Here is a 22,854-nt window from a genome sequence, read left to right as displayed (position 1 = left end):
GGAATTTTCATTTGTTTTCATTTTTTTACATTTTATCCTTTAACTAATTGCATTATTGTTGTATCATGTGACAACCAGAATGGTAGTAGATGGACCATTTAGTAGTAATTCTCCTGTTTTGTTTTAAAATTAGTCCAAAGTTGTGCAGTGTCCTAAATTAGTTTAAATGGTTGAAATCACCTATTGCAATTTGCAATCAAATCCACTTGTGATGCAATCTTATATTTGGTGGTGTTGATGGAAGCTCCAGATTGATTGGATACTTTATGAATGACTAATCGGAAGACGAAGATTCACTTTTGTTAATCCAGTAAATGTATAGATATTTATCCCTCGGAACATTCACATTTTCCTAGAAGTGTTTACTGGTTTCACTAGTAGTCTTACCTTAGTCTTGCTTACAGTGTAATGATAACACCTTGAATAATTTTACTTTTAGTCAAGTAAAAATAATGAACTCTTGAGTTATGTCTTCATGTTGTTAATGATCATTACACATAGCAAGAGAGTCAAAATCATTCCTACACTATTTTGTTCTTGTTTTAAACTGATTAAACAAGTCATACTACCCTGTCTAAATCCATTTACAGTTGTGAAATTGTATTATTGTTCATCTATCACATGCAAAAATCTATTTCATCGTGATAGTAAGTTGCCTTTTTAAAAATATAGTTTGAGAGATATACTATTCTCATCCCATTATGTCTGACATTTTTAAACCATGCATCAATCAGATAAATATTCTACAACAATGCTCAATTTTCTTGACTATGAATGGCATAGAGACATAGCAGGCTTTTGTCCACGATTGTTTGCAGATTGCAGGGATGCACCAGATTGCATGCCTACCAGGCTAATGAAAATTAAAAAATCAATTTTTTAAATGTATGGTTTTGGAGCTTTTAATACATTTATAAAGTGAGAGTGCATTGGATGCATGCTGAAATGTATTTCATATCGATTTTTCTAAAGCTTTGTTTATGTTTTACCCCCTGCTGCTAGCTGTCATCCACCAATATTAGGAATGTTCAGAGCGTATTCACCAATTGCCAGCCTTAGTGGAATGTTCCAATTGTCACTTCTTCAGTGAGTAGGACCTCACTTATGTGCTGTACTGAGGCAGTGTTCCATTTTCCGAGGTACTGGCTTTCAGGTTCTACAATAAATTGAGGCTCCTTCTCTCCTGTGTAGACTTAAAAGATCTCAAGGTATTATGGGAGTTCTCACGATGTGTTAGACAAGGTTCATCCTGCAAAAAAACATCTGGCAATTTATCGCATTGCTATTTGTGTGAATACCAGCATGTTTTAGGAATGAAACCTTGAGAGGGCGCAGAGGAAATTTATCAGAATGGTTCCAGGATGAAGGATTTTAGCTACACGGTTAGGTTGGAGAAACTGGCGTTGTTCTCCTCGAAACAAAAGAACTTGGGGGGGGGAAGCCTAATAGAGGTATATAAGATTATAGTTGGTTTAGTTGAGGTAGATCAAAAAAAATTGTTTCCATTAACTGGTGCAAGGACTAGGAGACACAAATTTAAAGTTTGGGCAGGAGATACAGGGCTAATGAGAGGAAGAACGTGTGATTCTTCAGTGAATGATAATGACATGGAATGTGCGGTCTGCAAGAGTGATGGTGAATGTGGAAATGCTCAATAATTTTCAAAGGAAATTGGCAGAAACTCAAAGAAAATAAACTTGCAGGGCTACGATGGTACAGTGGGGATTCAATGCACTGAATGCTCCCTTTCTATGCCAGTATGACACTTGCGAATCTGTTCTTGTCTAATTTCCCTGTTTTTACTTGATGTTTGCTATAGCAAAAAATAAAGACTTAAATGGGTTGAGAAACAATTCTAAAGTTGATTGTGACTTAGTTCAGCACAAACCCACATATAGCTTAATCCTGCCTAGTAATGGTTACACGAACACCTGCCCATGATGCTTTAGAAGAAGGATAAGCTTTGAGCATGCACTGTGGATGAAGGAAGGCAAAATCTGCTCAACAATGGGTTAGGAAATAAGCCAATTTAACACCAGTGTTCCTAAAACATGTTCTCTATGTTGCTTTTACTTTAAGTTTAAACCTTTTTGGAATTTTCTTTGCTGTCAATTAGAATTATTTTCCAGAAACCCTTGAGTTTCCAATGTAGACTTCATCTGCAAAAGGGGTATAAAATCAAATTGTGGGGGCTCCTTAGCATATTGCCAGAAACATAAAGGATACCAGTTTTCCTGGTAAAACAAATCACAACCAATCTTGTGGCTTGGGCATATAATTAGGCCTTCAAATTGCTGCACCTCAAAGCTTCATATCTGTATGCCAAAATAATTCTGATTTTTCTAAAGAAAATGAGTGGTGATACATGAGTGGCAATGAAATCAAAGTAATATTAGAAATTACATTTCTTGTCCCATATTTAAGAATATTACGGACACAATTCAGCGATTGTGTTACGCCCATTGTGGATCTGGCCATGCCAGACGAATCCCAGAACACTGAGCACTTGTTTCCACAAATGCTTTGAGGTGTGGGGGGGGGGGGGGGGGTGTTCTTGCAGGCCATTCGACACCCCCGGATGGTCAGGGCAGGACAGTACCCCAGCACTCTCCTTGGCACATGGGCACTGTGACGGTGCTGCCTAGGCACCGTGGCAATGCCGTCCGAGCACCCAAACTGTGCCGCAAGACACAACCAGTGTGTTCGACTCGCTGTGCCAGGGATCCGGCCCAGGGGTTGGGGGGGGGGGGGGGGGGGGGGGCTTGGCCAGGATGGGGTTCGTTGGGACTTTGACAAGGTTATGGGGGGCGGTCTGCGAGAGCCGTTCAGGAAATAAATTGAAGTGTGGTCTCTGGGGAGAAACTTCCCAAAGACAAACAAAATGGCAAAGTGCCGTTGAATAGCAGGGTTATTAACACGCTGCCAAACGCACCTAATAATGGACTTTCATTTTCGTCCACTGGATCGTGCCCACTGAGGTCATTCATTTGGATAAGTAAATAGGAAACCCATTAGGACAATCTGCCATGGGAGCTCATTGTGCAGCTGCTATGTATTTTAAACGGATATGTTTACTAAGATTGTGTGAGGGGGAGAATTTTTAATGTCTTTTCCTCCCTTACCCAAGATAATTTGGAATCCGTATTTCTGAATTGTTATTGGAATAAACTGAAAAAGTGAGATGGTTGTTGCCGGCGATAGATAGTAAACTTTAAGATACTGCTTTTCAAATATCCAGGCAGACACTTGTGAAATAAGACAGCAGATGGATATGTGCAGTAAATAGGAAAGAACTAATTAACCAAATATAGGGTTATTTTACACAAGTAATTGGATAAAATAAATATTCTGACTACTTTGATTGGAATTATGTAGTTGGTCAAATGATAGTTGCATTTAATGTCTCAATAAACACCCATTAAGAAGTGGTGTTACCCCTGCTGTCCTGGCCAATTGTTTATCCTTGAAATCATTGTTCACTAGGGGACTTGGGTTCAATTCTGGCCTTGATGACTGTGTGGAGTTTGCACTTTCTCCCCTTGTCTGCGTGGGTTTCCTCTGGCTACTCCGATTTCCTCCCACTGTCCAAAGATATGTAGGTTAGGTGGATTAGCCATGCTAAAGTGTCCAAGGATGTGGAGGTTAGGTGGGGTTACGGGGATATGGCAGGGTAGTGACCCAATGTAGGGTGTTCTTTCAGAGGGTTGCTGCAGAGTCGATGGGCAGAATGGCATTCTTCTGCACTGTAGGGATTCTTTGACACAACACTTAAACAGACTATCTAGTCATTATCAAATTGCTGTTTGGGGTATTTGTTGTGCACAAGTTGGCTGGCGCTTTTCCTACATTACAACGGTGAGTGCACTTAAGAAATACTTAATTGGCTATAAAGCAGTTTGGGGTGCTGTGGTCTTGGAAGACACCGTATAAATACAAGTCTTTTTTTTCCTCTCCCCATCCCTGTAAACTTCAGTTCATCCAGAACCTTACTGCCTGCTCCTCCATCATCCTTGTACCTGTTGATTTGCATTGGCTCCTGGTTCCTTTTTTTTAAAGAAAGATTATCTTGAATCTGTGCCACATCTGGAATACTGCAAAATGTTCACATTATCACACCAAAGGAGAGCTGTGATAGTTCTAGAGTAAACCCTGCACAACTTTATCAAGATCATGACCGATGAGGTTATTGTACTGGATTTGAAAACCAGAATTTAAGAGTTCAAATCCATGATGCCAAGTTGTGACATTGAAGTTATACAGAACCTTGAAATGTGTGGCTACTACCAGAAAAAAGTGACACTCCGGTTATGTGCTGAAAAACACAACTAGTTTGTCTAGTCCACACTATGTTGTTGAATCCAGGGCCACCACCCACTTTTCAGGGCAATAAAAATGCAGCCTTGCTAATGTTGCCCATATCCTGTGAGAAAGTTATTTTTAAAAAATAACACTAATTTGGAATTGCCATGGTTTAATTCCTTCAAACAAAGAAAATTTGAGAGGATGTAATGAAGATGTTTAAAATGACTGACTGAGTCGCCACAGTAAACAAATTATAAAAGAATTAGATGAGTGGTTTTAATTATGCTAAACGTTGGATGCATAAAAGGATTATCACAGAGGAGTTATTGCAATACGAAATACTGTTCCAGAAGTGCTGATATATACTAAATTGGTTATAACATTTGACAATGCTGGACATGATTATTTAAAAATTAAGAATATAAAAAATATAGGCTTAAAAATAGGATAGCCTGGCAAGAGAGCAGGGAAATAATATTCTAACGACAGTCCAAGCATTGTCGAAAAAAGGCCAAATGGTGTGTGAAGAATTCTGTTCCATCTGGGGCAAGAAAGCATTCATCTTTTTCAAAAGATAACTTCTGATATCTTTCATTTTCATGAGGAGAGTACATTTTCTATGTTTTTATAAACTTTTAATTCATTCACAGCTACACAAATGATGACATCTGTGAGCATCTTAAAATTGTCAGTTTGGTTTCTGAATGTTTAGTATCCAGAACAGATGAGTATTTATTCTGATTGCACGACAAGAGTAAGATCTAGTGACTATTTGCAGTTACAGTTATGTGAACTAACAAAATTGCTCCTCTTCAATTACAGCTGAACTACAAGAAAGGGCAACCAAATCAAAAGATTCTATTGTTGAAGGACCTAATGTGCAAAGGTAATTAGTGTTCCTGCACGTTCAAGTAAGAAATTCAATTTTAAACATTTCTAGCGAGGAATACTTTGAACATACTGGGGGAGAATTTCAACTTGCAATGTTAAGTTAACCTTATTTTGTTTTATTTTATTTTTAGATCACAGTCTGGTACGGACAGGTTTGGTAAAGGACAAGCATCACCTTCATTAGAAAGAGCCAGGAAATCTGCTCCATTCTCTAAGCAAAAGACTTTGTTCCAAGAGTCATCAGGAATGAACTTATCGAATCACAAGTACAGTAAGGAAAATGCAAATCCACCACAGCAGCAACTGAAACACCCCTCCACAGCCAAACCTACCCCAAATATTTCAGCCAAGTCAAACAGCGAAGATATATCTGTGCCATGTGACCATACATTTCCATGCAAGGACTTGAAGAAGGTTGCTTATGGGAAAAATCCTGGTCACAATTTTCAAATCTCACTTAATTCTGCAGATCGTGGATTTCCTTCCCAGTCTCAGCATGTGGAAATAAATGCAGCAGCATCACCATCTAAGTCACCAGTGCATTTGCATCCAACGAGCAGTTCCTCTGGGAATTCTCAGTTCAATCCGTCTGGGGGACTAGGCTCATGCCATGGTTGTGGAATAAGAGATCACTTCCTAGAAGCTGCCCATCAAGAAATTTCATCACCACCACCTCTGCCTCCAAAGATGCATAATCGGAGAGCCCAATCAAGTTTGCACAGTAATGCTGTCAAACCAGTAGATGAACTAAGGGAGCAAAAGGAAAATATTTCTATTTTGACTAAAGTGGCTGCATGTGTAAAATCTAAGTTTACAGATGATGCAACGGGGCTGCTGAATGAGGTGCCGAAAAGGATTTTTGATCAAGGACAGGTTTCAAGTCCTGCAGAAACCACAGATCATGAGTTATCACATGATAGGCCTGATGATTCTGCAAAGCTTGAAACCAGTGCTGCTTCAGGTCTGGATAAACATGTTGCCCCAACAACCTATTTTTCTGTGGATAATTGCATGACTGATACTTACAGAGTCAAATTCCATGAGAGACCTAAACTCTACTTTGCAGATATGAAAGCTAATGAATCCGAGAAGGAAGCAGGAAATCCCTTTCAAGGTGTGTTGAGTTTAACAATTGAAACTAGTTAAACAACTGTTGAGTTCCTGAAATATTAACACACATTACTCCTTCAGATGTTCAATTTGCAAAGTATTTCTAATGTTTTATAGCTATTAAGTATAGCCTGAAGTCTGAATATATAGAACATACAGTGCAGAAGGAGGCCATTCGGCCCACTGAGTCTGCACCGACCCACATAAGCCACCCTATCACCGTAACCCAATAACCCCTCCTCACCGTTTTGGTCACTAAGGGCGATTTATCATGGCCAATCCATCTAACCTGCACGTCTTTAGGAGGAAACCGCAGCACCCGGAGGAAACCCACGCAGACACGGGGAGAATGTGCAGACTCCGCACAGACAGTGATCCAGCGGGCAATCGAACCTGGGACCCTGGCGCTGTGAAGCCACAGTACTATCCACTTGTGCTACAGTGCTGCCCACTATATAGGAATATTCCTTACTTTAATTAGGTATAATTTAGTTAGAAAGATTGCAGACCGGAATTAGTTTTATAGATTGTGAATAAATCATACCCATGAAATAAGTTTACAAAAAATGTTTGAGATGTAGGAAAACTCACAGCTCAGTAAATGTTCAAAAGCTTTCTGAATAGAAATTGTCGCTCAATTTAAAAAGTTGTCTCATACATCTCATATGGCAACAACTTGTATTTACAGGAGCACATCAAAGAAAATGTAGGCATGAAGCCACCTAAGAAAATATTAAGTGATTCAGAGGTTTCACAATATGTAGGTTTTAAGGAATAGAACATAGAACACTACAGCGCAATACGGGCCCTTCGGCCCTCGATGTTGCGCCGACCTGTGTAACCATCTGAAGCCTATCTGACCTACACTATTCCATTTTCATCCATATGTCTATCCAGTGACCACTTAAATGCCCTTAAAGTTGGCGAGTCTACTACTGTTGCAGGCAGGGCGTTCCACACCCCGACTACTCTCTGAGTAAAGAAACTGCCTCTGATATCTGTCATATATCTATCACCCCTCAATTTAAAGCTATGTCCCCTCGTGTTGGTCGTCACCATCCGAGGAAAAAGACTCTCACTGTCCACCCTATCTAACCCTCTGACTATCTTATATGTCTCTATTAAGTCACCTCTCAGCCTTCTCCTCTCTAACGAAAACAACCTCAATTCCCTGAGCCTTTCCTCGTAAGACCTTCCCTCCATACCAGGCAACATCCTAGTAAATCTCCTCTGAACCCTTTCCAAAGCTTCCACATCCTTCCTATAATGTGGTGACCAGAACTGCACGCAGTACTCCAGGTGCAGCCGCACCAGAGTTATGTACAGCTGCAGCATAACCTTGTGGTTCCGAAACTCAATCCCCCTGCTTATAAAGGCTAGCACACCATATGCCTTCTTAACAGCCCTATTAACCTGGGTGGCAACTTTCAGGGATTTATGTACCTGGATGCCGAGATCTCTCTGTTCATCTACACTACCAAGAATCTTGCCATTAGCCCAGTACTCTGCATTCCTGTTACTCCTTCCAAAGTGAACCACCTCACACTTTTCAGCATTAAACTCCATCTGTCACCTCTCAGCCCAGCTCTGCAGCTTATCTATGTCCCTCTGTATCCTATAACATCCTTCAGCACTATCCACAACTCCACCGACCTTCGTGTCATCTGCAAATTTACTAACCCATCCTTCTACACCCTCTTCCAGGTCATTTATAAAAATGACAAACAGCAATGGCCCCAAAACAGATCCTTGCAGTACACCACTAGTAACTGAACTCCAGGATGAACATTTGCCATCAACCACCACCCTCTGTCTTCTTTTCAAGAAAGAGGGGCAGAGAGATTTGGGGAGGTCTTACCAGAGAAGAGGACCCAAGCAGCTGAAGGCATGTCGCTTCATGGCTGAGATTACAATCAGCGCTGCACAAGAGGCTAGAGTTGGAGTATAGAGATCTCGCAGAGCTGGAGAAGTTTATATAATAGAGGGAAATTGTTGTGGAGTGATTTGAGAATGAGAATTTAAAAATTGAGATGATGCTAGATTGGGAGCCAACATGGGTCATTGAGGATAGGTGTGTTGGGCAAACAGAAATTAGTGCAAGTTAAGATATGGAAAGCAGAGTTTTTATGAGTTCAAGTTTATGGAGGTTGGAAGAGTAGAGGCTAGTCTGGAGTTGATTAGAATAGTCCAGTCTCGTGCAAGCAGAGGACAACTAAAAACGCAATAGAGGGAGAAGAGTAAATACGTGAGTGTAAGCTAGCGAGTAACATAAATGAAAACTGCATGATGTATTTTTCGATATATAAAAGGTAAGAGAGTATCAAGAATGGACATTGGACCACTAGAAAATGAAGCTGGGGAAACTGAAAGGTCTGAAGGTGGATAAATCACCCGGACTGAATGGACAGCGCCCCATGATTCTGAAGGGAGAAAGCTGAGGAGATTATGGAGGCATTGGTGGTGATCTTTCAGGAATCACTAGAGTTGGGGAAGGACCCAGAAGACTGGAAAATGGTGAATATTTAATTGGGAGGGAGACAGAAGACAAGAAATTATAGGCGGTTTAACCTGACTTCAGTTGTTGGTACGATTTTGGGGTGGCACGGTGGCAAAGTGGTTAGCACTGTTGCCTCACAGCGCAGGGACCTGGGTTCAATTCTGATCTTGGGTGACCCCCAATAGGACCCCCCAATAGCAGAAGTTTCAAGTTTCTCCCTGTGTCTGCATGGGTTTCCTCCCAGTGCTCCGGTTTCCCCCCCACAGTCCAAAGATGTACAGGTTAGGTGGATTGGCCATGGTCAAATTTCCTCTCCTTGTTCATGGATGTGCAAGTTAGGTGGGGTTACAGGGATGGGGTGGGGGAGGGGCTAGGTAGGGTGATCTTTCAGTAGGTTGGTGCAGACTCATTGGGCCGAATGGCCTCCTGCACTGTAGGGATTCTATGAGTCCATTATGAAGGATGAGATTGTGGAGTACTTGAAGTGTATTTTTGCACTCGAGTGCTGAACTGGTTGCATTTGAGTGCTACATTGAGAGTTTGGTGACAGACGGAGTATAAGGGTTCATTTTTATTTAAAGTCTAGTATTTCTTTTATTTAGTTAATTAACTTAAAAGTTGCTGTTTGGTCTATAAGAAGGTGAATTTTGAATCAGCTTTAAACAAGGTTGTACTTGGACTTACTTTCAGCTGGAGCTTGTTAATTAGTTAATTGCATTAGGCCAGTTTTCAGAAGCTAGAGTCACAGTATAAATAGGAGCTAGTTACAGTGCAGACTTTGTTTGCACTGGAGTGCTGAGCTTGTGGCATTTGAGTGCTACAGTGAGAGTTTGGTGACTGAGGGAGTGCTGAGCTTGTGGCATTTGAGTGCTACAGTGAGAGTTTGGTGACTGAGGGAGTTAGGTGAGGAGGGAGTAAGGTGCTCCTTACATTTCATTTCCTATATTTATCAAAGAGTGTGAAGGGAGCCAGGAGTTTAGAGTGCAGCTGACTGGAAGCAGATCGGAGGGCGGAGGTCCAGTTGGTCTACGGGGCAGCTAATTCTGTAAAGTAAGAGGGGATGGAGGCTAGGGCAGTTGCATGCTCCTCCTGTAGGATGTGGGTGGTGAGGGATACCACTGGTGTCCCCGCTGACTATACCTACGGGAGGTGCACCCAACTCCAGCTCCTCGGAGACCGTGTTAGGGAACTGGAGCTGGATGAACTTTGGATCATCCGGGAGGCAGAGGGGGTTATTGAGAAGAGTTACAGGGAGGTAGCCACACCAAAGGTACTGGACAAGAGTAGCTGGGTTACAGTCAGGGAAAAGAAAACTAACAGGCAGACAGTGCAGGGATCCCTCGTGGCCATTCCCCTTCAAAACAAGTTTTGGATGCTGTTGGGGGGGATGACCTACCGGGGGAAGGCCCTAGCGACCAGGTCTCTGGCACTGAGTCTGGCTCTGGGGCTCAGAAGGGAAGGGGGGAGCGTAGAAAAGCAATAGTAATAGGAGATTCAATGGTTAGGGGAATAGATAGGAGATTCTGTGGGCGCGAGCGAGACTCCCAGAAGGTATGTTGCCTCCCTGGTGCCAGGGCCCGGGATGTCACGGATCGTGTCTTCAGGATCCTGAAGGGGGAGGGTGAGCAGCCAGAAATCATGGTGCACATTGGTACCAACGACGTAGATAGGACAAGGGGTGTGGAGGTAATAAACAAGTTTAGGGAGTTAGGCTGGAAGTTAAAGGCCAGGACATAGAGAGTTGTCATCTCTGGTTTGTTGCCGGTGCCACGTGATAGCGAGGCTAGGAATAGGGAGAGAGTGCAGTTGAACACGTGGCTGTAGGAATGGTGTAGGAGGGAGGGCTTCAGGTATTTGGATAATTGGAGCGCATTCTGGGGAAGGTTGGACCTGTACAAGCAGGACGGGTTGCATCTGAACCAGAGGGGCACCAATATCCTGGGGGGGCGAGGTTTTCTAGTAGTCTTCGGGAGGGTTTAAACTAATTTGGCAGGGAAATGGGAACCGGATTTGTAGTCCAGCAACTAAGGAAGCTGATATTCAGGATGCCAAAGCACGTAGTGATGCAGTGGGGAAGGTAACACTGACAAAGGAGAGTACTTGCAGGCAAGGAGATGGGTTGAAGTGTGTATACTTCAATGCAAGAAGCATCAGGAATAAGGTGGGTGGCCATCACGGAAACTTGGATAGAAGAGGGGCAGAAATGGTTGTTGGAGGTCCCTGGTTATAGATGTTTCAACAAGATTAGGGAGGATGGTGAAAGAGGTGGGTGGGGGGGGGGGGGGGGTGGCATTGTTAATTAGAGATAGTATAACAGCTGCAGAAAGGCAGTTCGAGCGGAATCTGCCTACTAATGGGTTGAAGTCAGAAATAGGAAAGGAGCAGTCACCTTGTTGGGAGTTTTCTATAGGACCCCCCAATAGCAGCAGAGATGTGGAGGAACAGATTGGGAAACAGATGTTGGAAAGGTGCAGAAGTCACAGGGTAGTAGTCATGGGTGACTTCAACTTCCCAAACATTGAGTGGAAACTCTTTAGATCAAATAGTTTGGATGGGGTAGTGTTTGTGCAGTGTGTCCAGGAAGCTTTTCTAACACAGTATGCAGATTGTCCGACCAGAGGGGAGGCCATATTGGATTTGGTACTTGGTAATGAACCAGGGCAGGTAATAGATTTGTTAGTGGGGGAGCATTTTGGAGGTAGTGACCACAATTCTGTGACTTTCACTTTAGTAATGGAGAGGGATAGGTGCGTGCAACAGGGCAAGGTGTACAATTGGGGGAAGGGTAAATACAATGCTGTCAGACAAGAATTGAAGTGCATAAGTTGGGAACATAGGCTGTCAGGGAAGGACACAAGTGAAATGTGGAACTTGTTCAAGGAACAGGTACTGCGTGTTTTTGATGTGTATGTCCCTGTCAGGCAGGGAAGAGATGGTCGAGTGAGGGAACCATGGTTGACAAGAGAGGTTGAATGTCTTGTTAAGAGGAAGAAAGAGACTTATGTAAGGCTGAGGAAACAAGGTTCAGACAGGGCGCTGGAGGGATACAAGATAGCCAGGAGGGAACTGAAGAAAGGGATTAGGAGAGCTAAGAGAGGGCATGAAAAATCTTTGGCGGGTAGGATCAAGGAAAACCCCAAGGTCTTTTACACATATGTGAGAAATATGAGAATGACTAGAGCGAGGGTAGGTCCGATCAAGGACAGTAGTGGGAGACTGTGTATTGAGTCTGAAGAGATAGGAGAGGTCTTGAACAAGTATTTTTCTTCAGTATTTACAAACGAGAGGGGCCATATTGTTGAAGAGGACAGTGTGAAACAGACTGGTAAGCTCGAGGAGATAATTGTCAGGAAGGAAGATGTGTTGGCCGTTTTGAAAAACTTGAGGATAGACAAGTCCCCCGGGCCTGACGGGATATATCCAAGGATTCTATGGGAAGCAAGAAATGAAATTGCAGAGCCGTTGGCAATGATCTTTTCGTCCTCGCTGCCAACAGGGGTGGTACCAGAGGATTGGAGAGTGGCGAATGTCGTGCCCCTGTTCAAAAACAGGAATAGGAATAACCATGGGAATTACAGGCCAGTTAGTCTTACTTCGGTGGTAGGCAAAGTAATGGAAAGGGTACTGAGGGATAGGATTTCTGAGCATCTGGAAAGACACTGCTTGATTAGGGATAGTCAGCACGGATTTGTGAGGGGTAGGTCTTGCCTTGCAAGTCTTATTGGCTTCTTTGAGGAGGTGACCAAGCATGTGGATGAAGGTAAAACAGTGGATGTAGTGTATATGGATTTTAGTAAGGCATTTGATAAGGTTCCCCATGGTAGGCTTATGCAGAAAGTAAGGAGGCATGGGATAGTGGGAAATTTGGCCAGTTGGATAACGAACTGGCTAACCGATAGAAGACAGAGAGTGGTGGTGGATGGCAAATATTCAGCTTGGAGCCCAGTTACCAGTGGCGTACCGCAGGGATCAGTTCTGGGTCCTCTGCTGTTTGTGATTTTCATTAACGACTTGGATGAGGGAGTTGAAGGGTGGGTCAGTAAATTTGCAGATGATACGAAGATTGGTGGAGTTGTGGATAGTGAGGAGGGCTGTTGTCGGCTTCAAAGAAACATTGATAGGATGCAGAGCTGGGCTGAGAAGTAGCAAATGGAGTTTAACCCTGACAAGTGTGAGGTTGTCCATTTTGGAAGGACAAATATGAATGCGGAATACAGGGTTAACGGTAGGGTTTTTGGCAATGTAGAGGAGCAGAGAGATCTTGGAGTCTATGTTCATAGATCTTTGAAAGTTGCCACTCAAGTGGATAGAGCTGTGAAGAAGGCCTATGGCGTGCTAGCGTTCATTAGCAGAGGGATTGAATTTAAGAGCCGTGAGGTGATGATGCAGCTGTATAAAACCTTGGTCAGGCCACATTTGAATGAAATGAAAAATGAAAATCGCTTATTGTCACGAGTAGGCTACAATGAAGTTACCGTGAAAAGCCCCTAGTCACCACATTCCAGCGCCTGTTCGGGGAGGCTGGTACGGGAATTGAACCATGCTGCTGACCTGCCTTGGTCTGCTTTAAAAGCCAGCGATTTAGCCTAATGTGCTAAACCAGCCCCTTTGGAGTACTGTGTGCAGTTCTGGTCACCTCATTTTAGGAAGGATGTGGAAGCTTTGGAAAAGGTGCAAAGGAGATATACCAGGATGTTGCTTGGAATGGAGAGTCGGTCTTACGAGGAAAAGTTGAGGGTGCTCGGCCTTTTCTCATTTGAACGTAGAAGGATGAGGGGCGACTTGATAGAGGTTTATAAGATGATCAGTGGAATAGATAGACAGAGACTTTTTCCCCGGGTGGAACAAACCATCACAAAGGGACATAAATTTAAGGTAAATGGTGGAAGATATAGGGGGGATGTCAGAGGTAGGTTCTTTACCCAGAGAGTAGTGGGGGCATGGAATGCACTGTCTGTAGAAGTAGTTGAGTCGGAAACGTTAGGGACCTTCAAGCGGCTATTGGATAGGTACATGGACGAGGGTAGAATAATGGAGTGTAGATTAATTTCTTCTTAAGGGCAGCACGGTAGCATGGTGGTTAGCGTAAATGCTTCACAGCTCCAGGGTCCCAAGTTCGATTTCGGCTTGGGTCACTGTCTGTGTGGAGTCTGCACATCCTCCCCGTGTGTGTGTGGGTTTCCTCCGGGTACTCCGGTTTCCTCCCACAGTCCAAAGATGTGCAGGTTTGGTGGATTGGTCATGATAAATTGCCCTTAGTGTCCAAAATTCTATGATTAGCCTAGGACAAAGGTTCGGCACAACATCGTGGGCCGAAGGACCTGTTCTGTGCTGTATTTCTCTATCTCTATTTCTCTATCTATTGTAAAATAGGGCTGAGTCAGCACAGCTTCGTCAAGGGGAGATCAAGCCTGACAAATTCTTTGAGGTAACAAGGACGTTAGGCAGAGGAAAGCCAGTGGACATAACCTATTTGGATTTCCAGAAGGCCTTTGACAAGGTGCCGTACAGAGGGCTGCTAATTAAGATAATAGCCCGAGGTATTAGGGTCGAAGTACTGGCATGGATAGAGGACTGACTGACTGGTAGAAGGCAGAGAGTGGGGATAAAGTGGTCTATTTCAGGATGGCAGCCGATGTTCTGCAGGGGTCAGTGTTGGGAGAACGACTATTCACGGTAGGTCAGGAACTGAGGTGAGGTGAAGAGGTACAGGTTTGGTTATAGGCATTGAGGAGTTTAAGTCTATCGAGGGCTGAATGTGAGAAATCAGACTGGAGAGCTTTGGAGAAGGTGAGTCTGCAGGTTACAAATATGGCTGAGTTTGTGTCAGAGACAGGTGATATTGTGGGGTTGGAAGAAGATGGCCTTTGATGCAGAGGATATAGAATCCCTCCAGTGCGAAGGAGGCCATACGGGCCATCGAGTCTACATCGACCCTCTGAAAGAGCACCTTAACTAGGCCTACTTCCCCAACCAACCTTTGGACACTAAGGGGCAATTTAGCATGGCCTATCCACCTAACCCGTACCTTTGGACTGAGAGGAAACTGGACACACGAAGGAAACCACGCAGACACGGGGAGAATATGCAAACTCCACATAGAGAGTGACCCGAGGCCAGAATCAAACCCAGGTCCCTCCCGCTGTGAGGCAGCAATGCCACCGTGGGAATGTTGCAGTCTGGTTCAGCTCCCAAAAGTGGCCTCATATCTAAATTGCATGTCAGTTTTGTTTTTGATACCTAATTTTCTTTAAGTGCTTTGAAATGTGAAGCTGTGATGCATGTCATAATGTTGCATCATTCCTTCAACTAATTCGACTTGAAAATAGCTTTTTCTAAATTGAAACACGGGAGCTGTGAATCAACTGTTCACCCGTTAATACAATTAATTGCAGCATCCATTTTATGAATCCTGTCAAATTCCATAAAACTGCCTTAATTTCCAGATTACATCTTTTGGTAACATTGTGCGTTGCATCAATTTAGTTTCCATTTAGCCACAAATACCAGGTGGATTAATCAGTGCTGGTACAAAGACAGAGATATGATAAACACAAGTCAGGCAATTTAATATGCGTTGCATTTTATAAATATTTGAAATTTAATCTAGCGAATACTGAAGTGTAAATTAAATTTTTTTTAACTTTGTGTCAGTTACGGTGTCAATTGTTAACACACCCAATTCTGAGTCAAAGTGCCAGGTTTAAGTTTCACTCTAGGACTTGTGCACAAAAATCAAGATGGCATTCTAGTGCATACTGGACAGAACACTACACTGTCAAGCTGTCTGTCAGGTAATATGTTAAGGCCAGTCTCCGTCTGCTCTCTCAAACAGACAAGAAATTCCCATGGCACTATTTGAAGAAGAGCAGAGAGGTTATTCCTAGTGTTCTGGTCAATATTTATCCCTTGGTCAAACATCAAAAAAACAAACTAATCTCATTGAGTTCTGCACCAGTCAAATTGCATTTGAAACATTAACTCTTCTTTCTCTCTTCATGAACACTGCCAGATCTGCTGAGTTCTTCCAACACTTTGTTTTTATTTCAAATCTGTATCATCTGCAGTATTTTGCTTTTAATCACATTGATATCACTGTTAGTGTATGAATTGGCTGCCATATTTCCTGCATTACAACATGACTAGACTTCAAAATTACTTAATTGACTGTAAAGTGCTTTGAGATGGTCATGTGGAGTGCTATATGCAAGTCTATTTTTTCAAATGAATGTCAACTTTAATATCCCAAATAAGGAAATGGAATATAAACAGAAATAGAATGCCAGTGTGCAGTAGTAGTTATGCTATTTTATGTTTCACTCGAGGCAACGCTACAGCATACAAGATGATCAGAGGATTAGATAGGGTGGACAGTGAGAGCTTTTTCCTCGGATGGTGATGTCTAGCACGAGGGAACACAGCTTTAAATTGAGGGGAGATAGATATAGGACAGATGTCAGAGGTAGGTTCTTTACTCAGAGACTAGTAAGGGCGTGGAATGCCCTGCCTGCAACAGTAGTGGACTTGCCAACACTAAACGCATTCAAATGGTCATTGGATAGACATATGGACGATAAGGGAATAGTGTCGATTGGCTTTAGAGGGGTTTCACGGTCGGCGCAGCATCGAGGGCCGAAGGGCCTGTACTGCACTGTAATGTTCTGTGTTCTAAATCACAACAAATAACACATTTGGCAGAAATTACCAGGGTAATTAACCATCCAAGATTTTCTGAGATTGTTCCGGAATTTGGCTTTTGCTCAAGGTCTTTTCTTGCTGCTGCCCTTACATCTTCGGTGTATGGGCATGCGCACTCGAGAGATGGTGTGGTGTGCATGTGCAGACACTCAACCGCAAGGGAAAGCACTGGCCTGCAATCTCCTGCGAGAGTTATCCGGCTTCGGCATGCAGGTGTTTGGGGTTGGGTATCAGGCACTGGGGAATGTCAGGTCTGGACCGATGGCGGCAGCAGCACTTGAGCTTGACTCTGTGCAGAGGGGAGGGGCTTTGTTCGAAGGAGGGTCTGTAGGCAATGATTGCATTCTGACGCCGGATTTGGAGGCGGGGTATCCAACAATCCTGAGGTGGAGGGAGCAACAGGCAGACATGAACATGTAGTTCATATAGGAAGCCTGAGAGAATAGAGGGCGGGGATGGTGGTCAGTAATGTTGCGCCTGGACCAAACCCCAATTTATATTAAGAAACGGAACAAGACCCCCAACCATTTTTCAATTTGTAAACTGAGAGGAAAGGATACTCCACTCCAGGAGTGATTCCAGTGATTCCACCGACAACTTCGGGAACTTTTATATTGTAGTAAACTTTATTATTAACACAGGATTTATCCCATTAACACCCAAGGAAAAACAGCTTTTCAATTAACAGTTAAACATTTCTTTAAAAAGTAGAGAACAGTCTTTCAGCTCACATTCCCATCAATTCCCAAAATTTGAATTAAGCAAAATCCACACACAGATCGAATGTGACTTATTAAGACAGTTAACACTCAGTGGCTTACAGATTTATTTGTTAAGTCCTTGGGAGAGAAGCTGTTCGAATTCAGTCTGAGAAACCAATCTCCTTTCCTCAGAATCACAGAATAAAGTAGCGCAGAAGAAGACCTTCGGCCAATCAATCTGCACTGACACATGAAAAACACCTGACCTGCCTAGCTAATCCCACTTTCCAGAACTTGGCCTATAGCCTTGAATGTTATAACGTGCCAAGTGCTCATCCAGGTACTTTTTAAAGGATGTGAGGGAACCTGCCTCTTCCACCCACCCAGGCAGTGCATTCCAGACCGTCACCACCATCTGAATAAAGTTTTTTCCTCAAGTCCCCCCTAAACATCCTTCCCCTGACCTTGAAGTCGTGTCCCCTTGTAACTAACCCTTCAACTAAGGGGAACAGCTGCTACCTATCCACCCTGTCCATGAGCCTCATCTGGTCGTCCATCAGTCTTCTTTCTCTAGCGAAAACAGCCCAAGCCTATCCAACCTTACTTCATAACTTCATAACTTAAACTTAAATATTTCATCCCTGGCAACATCCTGGTGAATCGCCTCTGCACCCGCTCCCGTGCAATTACATCCTTCCTATAATGTCACCAGAGTTGTGGCTCACCAAAGCTCTATATAACTTCAACATGACCTCCTTGCTTTTGTAATCTATGTCTCAGTTAGAGATAGAGAAATACAGCACAGAACAGGCCCTTCGGCCCACGATGTTGTGCCGAACTTTTGTCCTAGGTTAATTTTGGACACTAAGGACAATTTTTCATGGCCAATCCACCCAACCTGCACATCTTTGGACTGTTGATAAAAGCAAGTGGCCCATATGTCTTTTTCACCGCCCTATTAACCTGCCCTTCTGCCTTCACAGATCTATCAACAAAAACAAGCCAAGGTCCCTTTGTTACTCGGAACTTCTCAATGCTGGGCCCTTCATTGACTACTTCCTTGTCAAATGACACCTTCCAAAGTGTACCACCGCACACTTATCAGGTTTAAATTCCATCTGCCACTTATCCGCCCATTTGACTATCCTGTCTATATCTTCCTGTAACCCAAGACAACCTCACTGTTAACCACCTGGCCAATCTTTGTGTCATCCGCAAACTTACTGATCCTACCCCCCATATCATCTATGTAATTTATATAAATGATAAACAATAAGGGACCCAGGACAGATCCATGTGGTACACCACTGGATACTGGTTTCCAGTCACTAAAGCGGCCGTCTGTTATCACCCTTCAGTTCTGCAATTTTACAATCAAGTGTTAACCTTTATTAGGTGGAACAAGGCTTGAATCCATGTCCTGGTCTGTGTCTGTTCTAAAGTGTTTGCCTTACTATTCTAAAATATCATCAACTATGAAAATGTTTAAATACAAACAAAAAATGCTGGAAACTCCAGTAAGATAGGCATGGCGAGAGAAACACATTGATGATCTTTTGTCAGAATGTGAAATTGTTTTAAACTCTGAATGTATTATACACCAGGGCATTTCAATATGTCTGCCAAACTTAGGAATACGTTTGATGTTTGGTAAATGAGTGAAAAAAATGGTCTGCATTTAAGTGGATTGTATGGCATGCACTATTATATTTATGCAGCTTCTGAAGGATCAGTTTCATTTTAATTTTGCTCTTCCAGGCTATGGATAGATGTTCTGCTTCCATTCGGCATACATGGATTTAAAGACACCGCTAATTGAATCCAAAGACTTGACAAGTGAGATAAACCATGAATAAAATAGTCATGGCACCCAATTCTACTCTATAACAAGTCGGTTTTTAAAGACTGCATAATTGGAGGATAGAAAGTAGAAAAGAAAGCACTCCAACTGAAATTGCCTGAGAAGAATAATTGATGTTGCAGACATTGTCCAGCAGAGGGTATCTGTCATTCATGAAGCTGGGCACAGTCAAATAAAAATTGTCATACTGCTCCTTATTGTATAGACTCAAGTACTGTGCATAGCAAAGAAGTGCAAACATATAAACATGTCAGTCAAAAACTTGTATTTTATACATCACTAACATGACTTTTATATTACTCAACCTTTTTGTATTGACTTTTCACAGAATCATTTCAAATATTCCTGTCATGAAAATGTTACGCAATATTGATTGCTAATTGCAGGAGAAAAAGTTAAAGCAGATAAAGTCTGTCTTATTTTTTTCAAAATTCCCTTTTGAATTTAATACATTGAATTTTTAAGTTTTTATACCAGAGAAACTGACAAATTGCCATTAAAGGAAAAGTTGCTGATAGATGGAAATTGATTTCAGCTGAATGTAGCTAAAGTCTAGTCTTACACCTTAGAACAAAATGCAGTTGTGGAGGAAATTAAAATGTTTTAAAGTTGGGAGGCTTATCTGTTTTCTTTTAATGGTTGATGAAACAAGGTGGCAGCAACAAGAGAATAGAGTAAAAGATCCAAACCAAAATATTTGTGGTTTCAAGGAGCTTTTTAAAAAAAAAATCAGCTGTCAACAAAAACAAGCGTTTTTGTGCTTGTTAATGATGATACACCCAGAGATCCCAGTCCAAATCTCCCAAGACATTCTCAAGAATCCAAAAAATAGCCTGAAATATTTTTACTGATATGAAATAGCAAAGCATTATTCTAACAAGTCAACAAATACAGAATCTACTATAATAGACAGATTTTTTTGGTGCTTTTGAGGACCTGGCGAAAACACAACATAGCTTTTTTTATATTTCTGAAACTTTAAACAAGTTTATCATTTTCTGTATTTACTTTGTCAAATGAGCTTGCAGAAACCAGTTTTATTGATAAACCGTATAATTTAGGTGTAATTATGTACAAGCTATAGAATAAGTTCAACATTTTGAAGCAAATAATACTTGCCTTCTGTAAGAGTGTGCAGTTTGGATTTTTTTCAAATCACTGTTACTATACAAATTAGCCTTCAAAGCTGCAAAAACCTAGTCACGTAGTGAAGTGATTTACTGAAGGTTAACTATGACTGTATACAAGTACTATACATCGAAGACACATGAAGATCTCGACACAAATGCCAAAATTCTGAAAAATTACTTTTAATACTTTTTAGAAAAGCCTTTTTATAAAAATATTCTTCTGCAGTGAGGATTTATTCTATGCAGGCGATGAAACTTGAGGTACTCTAACTTATTATTTTTGACTATGCTAATGATATCTGCATGTAGATATTCTCCGACGTTTTCATTAAAATATTTCGATTGCAATATCTGAAGAATACTATGTATTAACAGTAGACTTTGTTTTTCTGTTACTATGCACACATGTTTATGGCATTTGAGTTCCTTTTTAAAAATTACATCTAATACGTCACCTGAAAAGCAGAGCAATTATTTGATGACATTATTTCCATTTGTAACAAATGCTACTAATGCACTTTTGTATCAAAATGGATTTTCTTGGTCCAATTTGTTTTCTTTTCGAAGTGTGCCTGTACCCTTTGGGCTATAACCCCACTTGGCTTCAACAAAACTTGAGGATATTTAAATTATCTTCTGAATAATGTTGAATTTTGCTGCGCACTGAACTGTTAACTTAGTTTACTATCAAAGGTGTCTTTGCATACAAGTATTTTACCAGTTTCATTAACTTGCACAAATATTCCAAAACAAAGCCTTAAGCATTTTAGGATCAATGTGATAAACCACACACAATCCTAAATGTATCTTGACCATAATACAATTTATTGTGCTGTAAAAATATTGTACTAAAAACTCGTGACTCCATTGATGCAGCCTATGGAACAATTAAATACAAAAGGACCAATATAAATATACGGCCAAACAGTGGCTAGTACAGAGTGTCTATTTATTTTTCTATGTAAAATGAGGGAATGTTTGTAGCACACTGATTTTTATTATGCTTTGGATATGTATTTTGGAGTAACTATTTACTTATGTGTACAAGATGGTTATTTCTAGTCCCATGTACTAATATCCTAGAGATTAAGTATTAAAACCTGGAGTAAAACATTTTTCATCCTTTTTCCTCCGTATGTTTACTTGTAAGAGCATGCAGTCAAGTATGGAAGATGGAATGTATGAAAGTATGGTAAATGGAAGAGCCATCCATCGCAAACAACACTTAGGGTTACAGATAATCCTAAGAACTAATTAAAGTTTAATTATATAAAAGCACACAATGACAGCGCTTAAATATTTTAAAAAGTGTTACTTTAGTCAATACCAAACAACAGAAAGAAAAATTAGGTGTGATCGCAAAGAGATTTAAGGAGGATCTTGTAGGTAAAAAAGGCAGAGGCTGGGATTTTTGGTTTTCAGAGACGGGGTGGGATTCTTCGAGCCCCGGGCCGGAGAATCGCCGCAACCGTGCCACGCCGGCACGCAATTCTCTGAGCAGAGAATCGGCGCCATTTGCAACGGCGCGTTTGGCGCGGCGCCAGTTGCGGGCTGCTGTCCGTGGCCGGGCCGTCTATTCTCCGGCCTTCCGAGCGGCCACACGGAAACGGCAGAGTCCTGTCGGCGCCATACACACCTACTGGCAGCCGGTGGGAACTCTGCGCGCAGGGTCGGGGGGTGGCCTGTGGGAGGGGAGGGGGCTCCAATGGGGTCTGGCCCGTGATCGGGGCCCACCGATCGGCGGGCCGGCCTCTCCAGCCCCGGCCCTATTTTGTTATGCGATCGACCCCTGAACCCCCACGCCATGTTGCGTTGGGGCCAGCACGGTGAGGAAGTCCCCCGTGCATGCGTGGGTTGACGCGGCGCCACTGCGCATGCGCGGGTTGGCACTGGGAAGGGAGACTAGGGGCGTGAACTGCTCCCAATGCTGTGCTGGCCCCTGTGGGGGGGCAGAATCGGTAGAGCCCGCGCCCGTTTTGCGCCGTCGTGAAATGCGACGGCGCGGACACTCTATCTCCATTTCGGGAATCCCGCCTAGGTTTTCCGACGGTGGAGGCACCAAAGTCAATGGCCATTTGCTTTGCTTGCTGGCCATGCTGGGAGTAGAAGACCATGGCCAGAGGATTGGAAAGTAAGCTCTTTAAGGCACAGCCACCAATAATGGAGAAAAAATGAGGGTGATGTGCAAGATGAGATTAGAGAAAGAGGTGTGGCTGGAGATTAGAGACAGAGGTGAGACTATGAAAAGATATAAACATGAAGATTTAAATTTGGAAACCAAGAGCAAGTCTGAGCAAATGGAACTTTGTGTAACAAGTTTTAGACGTGTTTATGGATGACTGAAGTCTGCCCAGAAGATTATTGAAGTGGTGACAGAGGTATGATTGAGGGAAAGAGGAGCTATTAATATAATATTTGCTTATTGTCACAAGTAGGCTTCAATTAAGTTACTGTGAAAAGCCCCTAGTCACCACATTCCGGCGCCAGTTCAGGGAGGCCAGTACAGGAATTGAGCCTGCGCTGCTGGCGTTGTTCTGCATTGCAAGCCAGCTGTTTAGCCCATTGCTAAACCAGCCCCTACTGATTACCAACCTATTACTGATAGTACTATGGTTATGACAGGATAAGGAAGAGTAGAAACAAATGAGCCCAAATGAGCTGAAT

General features: G+C 42.5%; 1 protein-coding gene across 3 annotated transcripts in view; it reads left to right on the top strand.

Moving 5' to 3' along the window:
* The window catches only part of usp53b (ubiquitin specific peptidase 53b), a 177,477-nt gene extending 156,169 nt beyond the window's left edge, over positions 1 to 21,308 (top strand). For 2 of the 3 annotated variants that reach the window (XM_038791848.1, XM_038791847.1), the window contains 3 exons: positions 5,125 to 5,188; positions 5,325 to 6,307; positions 18,958 to 21,305. In XM_038791848.1, coding sequence (XP_038647776.1) covers positions 5,125 to 5,188; positions 5,325 to 6,307; positions 18,958 to 18,968 — 1,058 coding nt within the window. In that variant the 3' untranslated portion in view covers positions 18,969 to 21,305. Of the gene's footprint in view, positions 1 to 5,124; positions 5,189 to 5,324; positions 6,308 to 18,957 lie in introns of all 3 variants that reach the window. The other variant, XM_038791849.1, reaches the window with a different exon arrangement.
* Positions 21,309 to 22,854: the final 1,546 nt, after the last annotated feature.

The sequence above is a fragment of the Scyliorhinus canicula genome, chromosome 3 (genome assembly GCF_902713615.1).
Source record: "Scyliorhinus canicula chromosome 3, sScyCan1.1, whole genome shotgun sequence".
NCBI classification, from domain to species: domain Eukaryota; kingdom Metazoa; phylum Chordata; class Chondrichthyes; order Carcharhiniformes; family Scyliorhinidae; genus Scyliorhinus; species Scyliorhinus canicula.
Note: the sequence above shows the minus strand (reverse complement) of the source record. Positions and strands in the feature narration are given on the sequence as shown.